Source organism: Trypanosoma melophagium (assembly GCF_022059095.1).
Source record: "Trypanosoma melophagium isolate St. Kilda chromosome Unknown ctg3segment0, whole genome shotgun sequence".
Lineage (NCBI taxonomy): Eukaryota > Euglenozoa > Kinetoplastea > Trypanosomatida > Trypanosomatidae > Trypanosoma > Trypanosoma melophagium.
This window is the reverse complement of record NW_027125162.1, coordinates 509831-523781: the sequence shown is the minus strand read 5'-3', so window position 1 is coordinate 523781 and position 13951 is coordinate 509831. Positions and strand designations below refer to the sequence as shown.

At 39.3% G+C, this 13951-nt stretch overlaps 5 protein-coding genes across 5 annotated transcripts; all 5 read left to right on the top strand.

Annotated features, from left to right (window-relative positions):
- Window positions 1-145: 145 nt before the first annotated feature.
- LSM04_003626 (uncharacterized protein) lies at window positions 146-1186 on the top strand (the record flags this gene model as incomplete). The annotated part of the gene is made up of 1 exon (XM_067337163.1): window positions 146-1186. The coding sequence occupies one exon, from the start codon at window positions 146-148 to the stop codon at window positions 1184-1186; it is 1041 nt and encodes a 346-aa protein (XP_067189733.1).
- Window positions 1187-2005: 819 nt separating this feature from the next.
- LSM04_004923 (uncharacterized protein) lies at window positions 2006-5152 on the top strand (the record flags this gene model as incomplete). The annotated part of the gene is made up of 1 exon (XM_067337162.1): window positions 2006-5152. The coding sequence occupies one exon, from the start codon at window positions 2006-2008 to the stop codon at window positions 5150-5152; it is 3147 nt and encodes a 1048-aa protein (XP_067189799.1).
- A 604-nt stretch (window positions 5153-5756) lies between these two features.
- LSM04_007366 (uncharacterized protein) lies at window positions 5757-6083 on the top strand (the record flags this gene model as incomplete). Its single annotated transcript, XM_067337160.1, has 1 exon — window positions 5757-6083. One exon carries the CDS (start codon window positions 5757-5759, stop codon window positions 6081-6083), a length of 327 nt encoding a protein of 108 aa, XP_067189911.1.
- Window positions 6084-6503: 420 nt separating this feature from the next.
- On the top strand, window positions 6504-10043 carry LSM04_005336 (uncharacterized protein; the record flags this gene model as incomplete). The annotated part of the gene is made up of 1 exon (XM_067337159.1): window positions 6504-10043. One exon carries the CDS (start codon window positions 6504-6506, stop codon window positions 10041-10043), a length of 3540 nt encoding a protein of 1179 aa, XP_067189819.1.
- Window positions 10044-10753: 710 nt separating this feature from the next.
- LSM04_001920 (uncharacterized protein) lies at window positions 10754-13921 on the top strand (the record flags this gene model as incomplete). Its single annotated transcript, XM_067337158.1, has 1 exon — window positions 10754-13921. The coding sequence occupies one exon, from the start codon at window positions 10754-10756 to the stop codon at window positions 13919-13921; it is 3168 nt and encodes a 1055-aa protein (XP_067189639.1).
- Window positions 13922-13951: the final 30 nt, after the last annotated feature.

Sequence of the window (13951 nt, the reverse complement as noted above, 5' to 3'; positions counted from 1 at the left end):
GATTTATAGGGGATTATATACGCATTTCTTTTTTTTTCCTCTTTGGTGACTTTTTTTCTGTTTAAATCATTGTGACATCGCCAGTTTTTTCTTTCTTCTCTCTTACCTTTTCTATCTTAGGGAAGGAATATTGACAGTTCCAAGAATGCGGCTTACAATTGATATGATTCGTCGCGCCCCGCAGTTTACTAACACACTGCAACAGCGCGAGATTGATCTCCGTGGTCTTGGATTGACTGTTCTAGACGAACAAACACTTCTTCTCCTTAATGACAGCTTTGATGTTCTGAATCTATCACAGAATCCCCTTGTTCGCCTAGAGTACTTCCCTAGTGGTGGTGGTAGTAGTAGTAGTAGTATTGTTATAGCAACTGGTACAAGTGGGACAGTTGAGGCCGTTAAGAAGATGATGTTGCGTCTTCAATCTCTTATTGTGCACCGTAACCGTTTGTCACATGTGAGTGAGCCAACTTGTGCAGCGGTACTACCGAATTTACGTGCCTTTTTAGCTGATCACAATGAATTCCGTGAACTTCGTGATTTATTGTTCCTCTCACACTGGCATGAGTTGGAGATTCTTTCAATTGAGCACAATCCTGTAACATTAAAGGAGGATGGGGCACGCCTTCGGGCCTTTCTTGTCTATTTGTGTCCGAAACTAAAATTGATTAATTACCAACGTGTGACACAAGTAGATAGAGGTAATGTAGAATCTATGAAGAGTGAATTTCGAAAACTTGTAAAGGAATGGCGTAGTTCTGGGCAACAACGACACACCGAAACCGCGAATGGCCATACTCAGAGCAGTAATGGTGCTACTGCAGAGAATGTTGAAAGTGGTTTGATGACGGAGAAAAAAATACGAAAACGTGGACGTGAGGCTCGTGCGGCTGCCGCATCACACAACCCGCCTAAGAGTGAGAGTAGCAATATCGCTAGTAATGCACATGGGGCGATGCCCACGACCACCAGCGCCGCCCCATCCCACGCGGCTCTTCATGGCGATGCTGTCGGCGATGAGGCGGATGCCACTCAGGCGCGGCTGGAGGCGCTGGAGGCGAAGATGGCCGCCGCCGAGACGGAGGAGGAGTTGTTGGAAGTCCAGCAGGAAATCGCGGAGCTCGAGGCGGCCACACGGCGGCAGCAGGAGCGAGCAACGAAGTCTAAACGAACCCGTACAGCATAAGGGAAAAGGCTACGTATATATATATATATATATATATATATATCTGTGTGTAGATGAATGGATGAGGATTGGACGAGATAAATCGTTCTTTGTCGACGAAGGAGAGTATGTTTTCTGTCCTTTTTTTTGATTTTGTAAGACGAGAAGAAGAAGAGGAATATGAAGAGGTGAAAAGGAAAAAAAATAGCTACCGAGGAAGTGAGAGAGGTGGCGCAGAAGTGAAGGAGAGAAGAAAAACGACAAGGAGAGAAAGTGGGAATACAAGAAGTGTATGCATACACATATTTGTGTCCAACTGATACTTATTTATACTAACAAATGAGTATACTATGGTTTTTTTTTCTCTCTTTGGTCTGTTTGAAGTTAATTCATTATGAGATGTGTATATTGCTGTTTTATTGGATTTATTGTTATATTTTGTAGTTATTTTTTTTTTTCGCTTTTTCATGCTTCCATGAATACTTCTTAAGGTTCTGTTACTCTTTTAGTCGTAGATGAAGGAACAAAATATTTTATTTTGTTTTTTGTTGGTGAGGTTATCTGTTTCAAAAAGAGGAAAAAGGTAAAACAAAAAAGCAAAGGATTTTTTTTTTTTTGAAAGTAGCAGAAAAAAGATAAACAGAATTGCTATAAATCCAGAATAGGAGTGATTTCTATTGAGAGCACAATAGAAAGGGAAGGTCTAGAGAAAAAAGAGACCGTATCGTTCCTTGTATATCTGTTGTTGATTATTTTCTTTATCTGGTTTATATCCGTTTTTACTTTTTCCCAATCAGAAAAGGATAGAGTAACTCTCACTCCCTAGTAAAAGTTACTAATATGCGTCGTGATAATCGAATGAGATTGAAAAAGGCGAAGTATTTTTGCACAAAAACTCGACTGATTGTGTTAGTACTTATTATTCTCTTAATCACCATTAGAATCGGATTCTTTTTGATAGACAGAGGAAGCGACAGCAACAGCAATACCAATGAAAATAATTATAATGATGTCTCTGTTAAACGTAAAGAAACTAAAAAGCATGAGATTACACAAAACCATAAACATAGTACAACTGAGATGAATGATTTAAATCATTCTCATACATTACTTGAAGCAACACAATCTAAATTTGAAAATCCGTATGATATTAAGAATCTCTTATCACTTTTACAGGAACATCCTGTATCTTTACAAGCTGAACTTGCCAAAAGACTAGACCTTGGAGTGTCATACTATGTACCCATTAAGGATAAGAGATCGTGTTGTGCGAAACAAGTGAAAACCCCATTTAATGACAATAAAAGGAAGAATGGGAAACGTCATCGTATTATGGCATATCATTCACTTCCACACCCAACCTGCCTTGCTGATTTAATTTTTCGTTATTTCGGAGATATTGCTGAAACAATAAAAGTAGAAAACGCAAATTATTCAGATAAGGAAGATTCTTTTTTGCGTGGAGGGGTGGGACGTAAGATGTTTCACAATATTAACCTAGGTGATGATAATGGGATGAAAAATGAACCATTCCCATTTCTACCAAATTCTACAGCTAAACTAAAGAGTTTTATGCGAGTTTTCAATTCATATTCAAAATATAAACCACGCTATTCTAATATGAAAGCTCTTAGTTTATGTTGGAAAATGGGAGGAGTTATTCCAGGCTCATCACGTCACCCACGTGATGCTGTATTCTTTGATATAACGGATGTTTACTACGCTGGTGGAAGATTTATTTTGTTTGTAGAAGATAATATTAGTTATACGAATTCAAAAACTCATTGGACTTCTTCTCTAGAAAGATGGCTCTTAAAACAGGAAATTCTTACAGATACGGAGGTAAATACGGTAATGCAGGAAAGTGTTATACCTGCTTTTAAAACAGCAAAGGTATTACCATTACGTCTCGCAAAAGTAATATTACATTTTGGTAATGTATATCCATTTGTAAAAGGTAGTTGGCCACAACATACACGTGATACACTACCACTTTTTATTGTTTTTACCAAACCTTTATCACAAACCAGCTTAGATGCTGCAGAACATAATTTGGAGCGATACACTGTAGGTTATTATCAGGAAGCAACAGACTTTCAAGTACCGCATCATACTCTGGTAGAAATAGTCATAACAGGCTTTATAGCACAACAGCATTTCTTACGTACTGATAAGATAAACTTATATCAAAAAAATCAAACAGGATATGCATTGGCGATTACATCAAGACCTTACTACACCCACGGTAATTCTTACAGTCCAAACGGTTGTCATGAATCATTTGATCGCTGTTTGTTTAATGGACCATGGGGTGGCATGTATATAGGCCAATTACAGTATCTTTCAGCATCAATACAGCAGAGAAATTGTTCAATCTGTAAGGATCAAACTCAAGAATGTTTTGAGGCTCAATTTTCTTCAACATTTCAACTTTACAATAATAATAATAATAATAATAATAATAATAATAATAATAATAGTTCAACTTTTCAAAAACGTTGGGTATATGGATTAGGACCTAATGAAACACAGTTTAGCTACATAAATGAGAAAAGTAGAAATAATTGGGAATTCAACAAATCCTCTAATTTATATCATATTGGAAATATTGTTGAGGTTTCTAATATAAATAAAGATTTTCTACAATCCAGTATTAATAATAGCGAAACTGTATTTCATCTGGAACACCTTCTTATTGGTTATCCAACGCATTGTGAACCACTTTTAGGATTGGATCCTGTTTTCGCAGATGTGATACATTCACTTTTTTATTCCATCTTATCGGATTATAATTACTCTACTTATCAGGAATTCCTTGAAAATACACTGCAGCACGATAAAAAAGAAGAAATTACCGAAAAACCTTCTTTTACAGAGTGGAAACAATGGATTGCACTATTCTATTTTAGTTACAATGACTGTCAAGAACACCTGTCACGTTTTCGCAAATTACACATGTCCAAAGCCATCTTTGATGTTTTAAAAGAGGAGGGAAAGTTAATTAATGATATTCAGAAGTCAGACAGTAAATTTAGTTGTAATAATCATAGTAGTGATGACAAGGGACCAACGGTAAAGCTTTCTCTATCAGAAGAAAAGGGACCTGGAAATATAAATAATCTTATTAACTACCTTATCCGTCAAGCAAGTTATGATCTAACCAGTAGTATCTCTCTTGGGAGTATTACAGCTAGTAGTAATAGTAGTACTAATAGTAATACTACTCCTACAATACGATTGAGCGATGCATTTCGTTTTCTCTTGGGGAATCCAAAAGTCAACACAACAAGAGGAATCACGGCATCAACTCTTAAAGTATTATCCAATAATATGACGATGATCACAACGGATTGTTATAGTAATGATGTTTTTATTTTTTATTCTTCTCGTAGTGGTGAATGGGCACGTGATGTAGTTAATGATTATGTGTTACTACCAAAGTTACCATCTAATGTAGAGGAAGAACTTAATAAAAATATTTTATTTACTTCTAATAATTGCTCAAGGCGACGTGTACATCTGCGAATGAACCGTTTTAATCAGTCATTGTCCTTTGGAAAACAACTCTTTTCGCAAATGGAGGCACATCACACTACTATTTTCATTGGAGCCCCAGGGGCAAATCTATTAAATAGCCTCTTTTTACGTCCTACTTCTGGTGTTATAACATTCTCATGGGGTCCAACAGTTGACCGGGTATTTTATCCCACATCTGTTTTTCCACTCCATGAGGAAGTATGTAACGATAGTAAAAACAATACTTGTAATAATGGAGAAAGTTGTAAATATCAGACAAATGGACTTTTATGGCGTAGTGTCGCTTTAAAACAAACTTGTAATCATAAACTTCGTGCAAGAAAACGATGTCGTCTAGGTGCAGATAATGTAAACAATTTGTTTATTGGTGATACTGAATATAAGCGACTCGTAACTGCAGTGGTAGATCTTGTGCAAGAGCAGGATAAAATACGACGTGAGGCTTGTTAAAATAAGAGACAAATAGGCGTTTTTTGGGGTGGATTTATGGGACTTGCATTAATGATATTTTATAAATTGGTGGGTGAGGCAAGCGATGCCAGTAGTCGTTTTCGATATTATAGTTTGTAATCTACATAATCTTATATAGTTACAGAAGACAATCCTAGTGTATAACACTTGATAAATGGTAGCGAGGGAAATGGGTTAAAATGACCCTTTTAACCATATCCTTTTGGCCAGTACCCATTGTTTATGGATAATGAAGAGTCCACTGGGAATTAATGTGGTGCTTCACTTTGTTCTTTGCCATAAAAAATAGAAAAGAAAAAATACATAATGGGGAAATGAGAAATTGTTACTCTTACCTTTGCTTTTGTTTTTCGTTCTTGGGGGTGATGGAAAGAGAGGCATGTACCATTCTTTCTCTTTAATTCACTCTGCTGCTGTTCAGCGTTTGTATCCTTTTGTTTTTAATTACCAGGTTTTCCATTCATTCACCGTTTACATGGAAAAGAGGGATTTTGTCTTTCTGTTTTGTTTTCTACTTCTTTTATTTTTTATTTTTATTTTTGTTTTTTGTTCTTCTGTTAGTAGTCATTAAGGACTAAAGGTAATGTGGTGTATCTCAAGACGATTAATGTGCGGTGCAGCGGCAGCAGGAGGTGCTGAAATCTCATCTTCTTCTAGTGCTGTTACTACTAATAGTTCCTCTTTTTCCTTTACAAGACGATTTAAAGAGATGGAGAGTGATCCCGAGTGCCCACTGAGTGGTCCGGAGTATAAATTGTTACAAGAAAAGCTACAGCATTATCGAAGCCTGCAGAATACCTACGCTGTAAAGCAGGACGATATTGAGCGTGCCAAGCGTGCTGCGCGGTATAGTGGATTGGAATTCACAGCCAAAAAACCGAGAATGCCAACGAAGAATGAAGGCAGCTAGATGATGATAAAGAGGAAGAAGAAGAAAACGATAAAGATAATCAGAGAAAAAAAAAAGAATAGCCGGGATATGAAGATAAAATGAACTTCAATTAGACATATTTGTTTCTTGGAAATATGAATATAATTTTTGGTATTCTTTCTATTTTCCTGGTTTTTTCTTTTTCGCTTTCTTTTCCACGACTACTAGCCACAATTCCTCTTCCTTCTCCTTTTTTTCTTTACCTTTTTATTCTCTCTCTCTCCATCACAACATTCTCTTATCAAAATCCCTCTAAATTTCCAATAATGTTACCATTTTCCTTCTCTCTTCTTCTTTTCTTTACACATAACCAAAAAAATTAAAAAAAAAGGGTACACTGTCAAAAAATAAAATAAAAAAACCACACACACACACAACGAAAGACATTACCCTCACACAATGAGCCGCAAACCCGCTGCTGGTAAATCCGCCCGGCCGTCGAGTGCGTCCGTTGCGCTCCGCCCGGATGAGGCGCCGCTGCTGCCGGAGATGCCGCCGTTCTTCCCGGACCCCGTCGCCCTCGACGCGGAGGACCGCCACCTCGTCGCCCTCCGCGACGCCCTCTTCCAGCGGGAGTACGAGCGGAGCGCCAAGGCACTGCTCTGCCACGCACAAACACAGATGAAGAAGAGGGGAGAGAAACAGGCGGGGAGGCGGAGTGGAAGCGATACCCTCTCACCCCCGTGCTCTGCTAGTGCCGAAACACAAGGAAGGGAAGCAACTCGAACACTCTTGTCTCCACTACCACCAGAACCTGTCTCAGAAGCAACACCAGAACATTTGATTACTACTGAGAAAAAGGATCTTGCTTTCGGTGGGAGAACTTTATCCCTTTCTATCTCAAAGGGTCCTAAAAAGGGTGTGGCGACTGAAGAAACAATAGAACACCCACGTATTGTCAATATAACAGGGGCTTCCACTCCTTCTGTACCTTTTCCAAATGAGGAAAATGAGATGGGAAAAGAAGTAACTAGTAAAAAGGAAAAAACTCTTTTTGGTGTTACCTCTGATGGAAATGAATTTAAAATTGAAGGAGAACAAGATCAAGAGCAAAATCGCTCTGGTACACCAATAACAGCACCAGAATTACCGATCTATCTTACACAACCTATGCCACCATCGCTTATTACATTGGCTGAAGAAGTTGGTATGGCAAATGCTTCACTTGAGACATGTGATGTAGTGATGAATATTCTTAAAGCTCAAGATCAACATGGTGGATCTATTATTCCTTTACTTTGTCCTGTTCTATCAGCAGAGACGGCACCGGAACTACGAAAGACATTAGAAACGGCTTCTGCTATTGCTCAGTCTACTTTTTCTTCTGGTAGTCAACGTGGAAGGCAATCTATAGCTATTTCTCCCATTCATCACGTTTCTACATTTCCTCTTATTGGTGCACTGGTATTGGAAGCGGAGCAACAAATCGCAGTGGAAATGTTCTGTGAAGATATTTGTGAAGAAATTGTTTCATTAGCTGCAGAAAGTTATGTGTCCCGTTATTTTGATGCTTTGGCTACCAGTTATACGGCTTATTCTGTATGGGATGAATTGCATGATAATGTTGTCCGCTCCTTTGTTCCTCATGATCCAGGTATACCACGATCTTTAGAGGTTGAACTTAATTCTGCACTTGCTATTAGACAAGGAAAAAATAACAAATCTAAGACTGAAAATGTAGTTCAGGGAAAAAATGCTATTACCCAAACAAAGTATTCAGTTAATGCATCTGCTCCTTATTTTGGTATGCTTCCTATTTGGACATCGACACCATCGTTGCTTAGTGCTGATGCAATTCTTTCATTTCATCAGAAGGCTACAGTAGCTCCAAAGGTCTTTTCTGGTAAAGTTGTAGATGGTACTAGCTATGTTATTCGAACTGATAAAGAAATTGAAAAACCAAATAATATAGTAGGACGTCGACCACAGAGTTCTACTTTTTCTCGACTTCTTGCTGCATCTATGCATGGAGGTGAAAAACGGCAAGCTGTAAATGGGGTTATTGTAACAGTTTTTTCTCCCTCAGGTAAATCAAAAGAGGCATGGAGAGCAACTGGGTTTACTATTGAAGAAGATGAAAACAGTCCTGGGGCTCCTCCTGATGCAATTCCGTTAGATGATTATGCTCGTTATGTTATTCCAAAAAGTGAGGACGTACTGAAAAAGAAGAAAGAAGAAGAGGAAGAAAAGAAAAATCAAGAAGAAGTATCGGGTCGTCGAAAAGTACAACGCCGTCGTGTGAGTCGTAAGAGTCAAACCACTGTAAGTATTCATAATAGTAACTACCGGAAGGAGGGTGAAGGAGAAATACAAAACTCTATAAGCCCTCATGGCCTAGCACATGTAGGTAGTGGAATTAGTACAGATTACAGTGCAAGCCAACAAAGTAAAGGTTCGAAACGACGAGGAAAGCGAATACAACAAGATCTTTCGGATGGTGTTTCACTTAGTGTGGGGGGTAGTACTTCAACACGACCGGTGTCACCTGAATTTATCGGAGATGATAACTGGACTAAGGCATTACGACATCTTCCACGTGGTTACTTGTCAATGGTAGGAAATAGTAGTCATACTACAAGTGCTCGAAATCAAACGATGGAGACCCTCGTTCTGATAGAAGGTGGAAACGCTGTTACAGTTGCCTCTAATGTAAAGAAGCAAAGAATTACTTCAGCTGATAATGATAGTACAAAAGATTCAAAAAAATCTAGAAGTCTTGTTAAATCTTTATCTCCTACAACACGAGGAACTACAATAAGTGATGAACAGAAGACCACCCTTCAAGTAAGCATAAATAATGCTGGTACTGTATCATTCAATGCAGTACGACGATCTATAACTACCAGTACAGGAACACAGAATTGTTCTAATACTCCACCTCCTCGTATTGAAAAAAATAATCAGCAAAAACAGCAACAAGCACAAACACAAAAACAAGACTCACCAAAGCGTGTTGGTAAAACTCGTGGAGATGGTTATATTTTTCTTTCACGTAAGGAGCAACGACGGCTAGAGGAACGTATGCGACGTCAGAAAGAGGCTGCAGAACAGGCAGCATATGAGAGTATGTTTTTTACAGCTTCTCAAACAATTGTAAGTACATCTGCAGAGACTGCTGAAAACGCGGGTGGTAGTCCAGATGCTCAGAAACCACCACAAGCAGTAAAAATTGTTCCAGAACCTGGTGTTCTTGTTGAACAGTGGTCTAATACATCACCTGAAAGAAATAATAAATCTGGAGTGGCGATGAGTAGTAAATCACGTTATAGACGTGGTAAAGAAGTAGAATCTACAAATCAACAGATCCACTCAGAAAAAGTTGTAGTAGATGGTGGTGAATGGATATTACCAGATGGAAAATATCGTTGGTCAAGCTTTGACCCAACAAATAGGGAAAAGACGGCGGTTACAGCAACACCAGCAACAGTAGTCGCAGCAGCGGCAGCAGTGACTCGACCAATAGCATCGCTTCCTACGGAAAGAGAATCCATTTCGCAACGGAAGAATACAGGAGAAGTTGAAGATAAAAAAGATGAAGGCAGTCCAACTCGAAACAAGGAATCCCAATCTGTCAATATTACTCCTTCGGGAATGTTTCCAAAACCTGTAGTACGACCTATTCGACGAGCACCGCCAATGATTATTTCAGCGAAGAAAGAAAAAGAGAAGTTGAAAGAAAAACATGAGAAACAAAAAGGAGGTGCAGATAAAGAGATGAGTGAAAAAGGAAAAACTGTAAATATGAAACGACACCGAAGTGCTAAGAATGTCCCAATGCGTGTTACACTACCACGACTCCCTTCAAAATGCCATCATTCAAGTAGTGATGATGAAATACCTTCAGGTAGAAGAAATTTGAAAACCCCTTCAGCAATTGAAGAGAACAAGATCAGACTATTAGCTTCTATTCTTCAAAATAGTCGAGGCACGATGGATTAGAAATGAAAACTAGAAATAAGATGATAAAGTATAATATGCCTTTTTCTCTCTTTCTACATCTATTTCTCTATCTTGTCAAATTTTCAATGGTAAGTGCAATTTGTTTTTATGCCGACAGATAGATATTGATTGAAGGTGGGTTTTTTTTTTTTTTTATAACCCTCATACATGTAAGAATGCCCATGATTTCTGTCCGTTGTATTTTTTATTCTCCCTATGTTCTCTAAAGTTTTGCAAATATATTTGTATCTTTCACTGTGTAAAATGCAAATTTGATGTATTCACAGAATTATCTTGCACTATATGCATGCTTATGTCAAGTGAGTGTTTCGCTCATTGTAGAAGTAAAAAAATTAAAGGAAAAAAAAGCACAGAACACGATATAAAGCGAAAAGGGAAAAACGGAAAAAACAAACAAACGAGAGCACTACTATTTCAATAGACCAGAAGAATATGTAAATGAAGGAAAAAAAAAGAACTTGTATATGATAGATATATTGATTTAATCAGTAGGATGTTTCTTCGTTGTTCTTCGTGTATATTTATTTTTATTTAATTGCTAACCTTCCATTTCTTCTTTTACTCTTATTTTCTACTGTAGTTAAAAGAGTGAGGGCTGCGCCATTTAAAAGAAGCAAGAAAAAAAAAAGAAAAGAGGTGCAGAAAAAAGAAAAAACACACACACACACACAAACAAGAAAAAGAAAGGAATGGTTCGGCGCAGCGATAGGGCTTCTGGTGAATTGGTGCGGAGAAAAAGTTCAAGAGGGGCGCAGAGTCGTTTACAACGCCGACGAAACCGTAAGGGCGGTAAGAAAAGCATTGATGATGATGATGTATTGGAGGTGCAGCGACCGGGGGCGTTATCACTGAACAATCCGCTAATTCCACCAGATCTTGATGAAGACATTGATGATGATCTCGCTTTTAACAGTGAAGATGAAGAGAAGTATGGTCACTTTTTTAACAAAAAGACGAAACCAGATTCTACAGCAGATTCAACTGGAGGAAAGAAGAAAAAGAAAAAGGGAAGCGATAAAAAGTCTGGTCGTCAGGGAGGCGGTGATGTGGGTGACTCCGAGGATGCTTTGGTACTGCAGCAACTACGGGCTTTGGGCGAAATTGATGAAGATGACGATTTGGATTTCCATGAAAGAGATGGCAACGGTGATGATGATGAGTACATTGACCTCGCTGATATGCTTGATGCTGCAGAAGATGGAGTTGATAAAAAAGGAAGAGCGAGCAGCAGTAAAAATAAAAAGAAAAAGAGAATAGATGAGGATGGTATAGTGAAAAAACGACGCCGTGCACGTGTAACGGAGGAGGCAGAATCTATTTATGGTCCTGCTGCCGTTGAGGGATCATACAGCAGTAATATTCGTCAAGTTGTGGCAGCTACTCCTTTACCATCAACACAGGCGCGTGTGCAACAAAGTCTTGAAAATAAACATAACCTTATTAGTGTTGATGTAGACGATACTAAAAAGGAGGCACTCGTTCGTGGTGAAGTGCGTAGAGTAGTCGCAGAAGATCTCGCAAAGTATGAAACTTTCCTTCGTGAACAACAAAACTCTAAACATGTGCAACTTCCTATGCCTATGCCGGAGAGTAATCCAGTACCATCCACTCTTGGTGCCATTGCTGCTGCAGCGGAAGCTCAATTTTCCCACCAGAAGGATGGAAATATAGCCGCAACATTAGATAGTGAAAAGATTGGTAAAAACACTACACGAGCGTCGGCTTTCCGTCTTGCAGGCAAAATGAATGCATTACTATCTGGTGCTGGTTTGTTAAGGCCACAGTTAAATCCTGCTAATGCCGAAGATGATGTCGTCCCATTAGGAGGAGATGATGATAACAATAATAATTATGGTATAGCAGGTACATCCAATCGTAACGACGATGGAAGTGTACCTACAACAAGTTATATGGCAAAATTAAAAGCAATGCTTTCTTATGAAAATGCCCGCCGTCGACGTTTGAACCGTATTAAGAGTAAGACATACCGTCGTATTTTGCGGAAAGAAAAAGAGCGAGAAAAGGAAAGGAGGGAGAAGGCATTTGAACTGCTTCATCCAGAAAAGGCTAGGGCTCGTTTGGCAGAGAAACTTGCGAAGGCACGTATGGAAGAACGTGTAACCCAAAAACACAAAAATACAAGTAAATGGGTTCGTCATGCAAAACGATTTGCTCAGTTTGATGACAATACTAAAGATGCTTTAAATGAACAACATATGTTGCATCAAAAACTTATGCGAAAAATGGAAGAAGATGCGAATGAAGATGAATATCTTAATGCAGATGGTGACGGTCGAGCTGACAGTGAAGCAGCCTCAAGTGAAGAGGAACGTGTAGTGGATTATCTTATTGCTGAAGCAACCGGAAAAAATAATTCACAAGAACAAGGTACTGGAAACAGCAAAAAGAATTTAACTTCCGTTCTATGGAACAGTGTTGATGGTGGTGATAAAGGTAAAGGAAGAAGTGGAGCTGGAGGTTCTGAAATGACACCAACTGAAAAGGCCCGTTTAGAACTACGAGGAATGAAGTTTATGCAACAAGCTAGGGAAAGGGAAGAGAAGTGCTATGCAGAAGTACTTGAACAGCTTCAGGAAGACATCCGTCGTGATATGCGTGGAGAAACCTTAGACAGTGATGATGAAGTCCCTGATCTTGATGAGATCAATAAAAAATCAAAAGGCAAGAAAAAAGGAAAAACTGGCTCTTATTATTATTCTTCAGCGGTAACAGCATCTATAGGTCAAACGATTGGACGCAAGGTGTTTCAACAAGAAAACGACCGAAATAATGGTATCAAGGGAGTAGAGAATATTCAGCTTAAAAAGCAAAGTGGTATTGATGCTTATGCACCTCAGGAAGAAGATTATGATGATGAAGAGGGAGAAGTAATTAGTAAGAGTGGTAGCGATGAAGACGATGCTAAGGATGATAGCTACTCTATTAATGAAGATAATGACAGTGAAGATGAAAAGGAGAAAAAACCGGAGCCTACTAAAATGAAAAAGGTGAAAAAGCATCGTGATACAAAAAACGAGTTTGCTGGCGCCCGTAGACCCCATACAATCTCTGGTAGTTTAAAGGAAAATGGCGTTGTTACGCATTCCTCTTCTTCTTCTAAACCCATTACATCCTCCGTTTCCACTTCTTCAGGAGAGAAAAATGGTAGTAGCACTCGTATTACAATTCTTCCAGGTGGTTCAAAACGACCACGCCATGGCGATGATCTGCATACTGCTGTAAACGCTTCAGGCTCAGCTAAAAGGGACGAAGAAGAAGAAAGGAAGGAGCAGGAATCCCACGTTGATGATGAGATGACACTACAGCAGCAACAAGAATATCTTATTGCTCGTGCCTTTGCTGGTGATGAAGTAGACGCTGACTTTCTGGCCGAGAAGAGCGCACAAGTTGAAACTATTATGCGGCCTGTTGATAAGAACGCCACACTGCCTGGTTGGGGCGAGTGGGGTGGCGCCGACGCACGTCTTAACACCCGCCATCAAGCGAAATTACAGGCAATGCAAATGCAACGTGAAATTGAGCGCACCACGCTGCTGAAGAGCCGAGCGGATACAGCACTTGATCACGTTATTATTAATCATGATGGTGTGGAACTGGTGCCAGATCGCATGTTGCTTCACATGATCCCACGCCCGTTCAGTAATCCAACGGAGTTTGCGCGGTCTATGCGGCATCCACATGGCCCGGAGTGGAATACGGCTCTCACATTTAAAGAGGCTAATCAGCCCCGTGTGGAGGTGCGCCAGGGTCACGCAGTACTCCCACTCGATCTCTCGCTGCGCACCAAGAAGAAGAAGATGAAAACGAAGAGGCGCAAGACAGAAGCTACAGTTTGATGAACAGTACTGTTTCATCTGTTTTTTTTT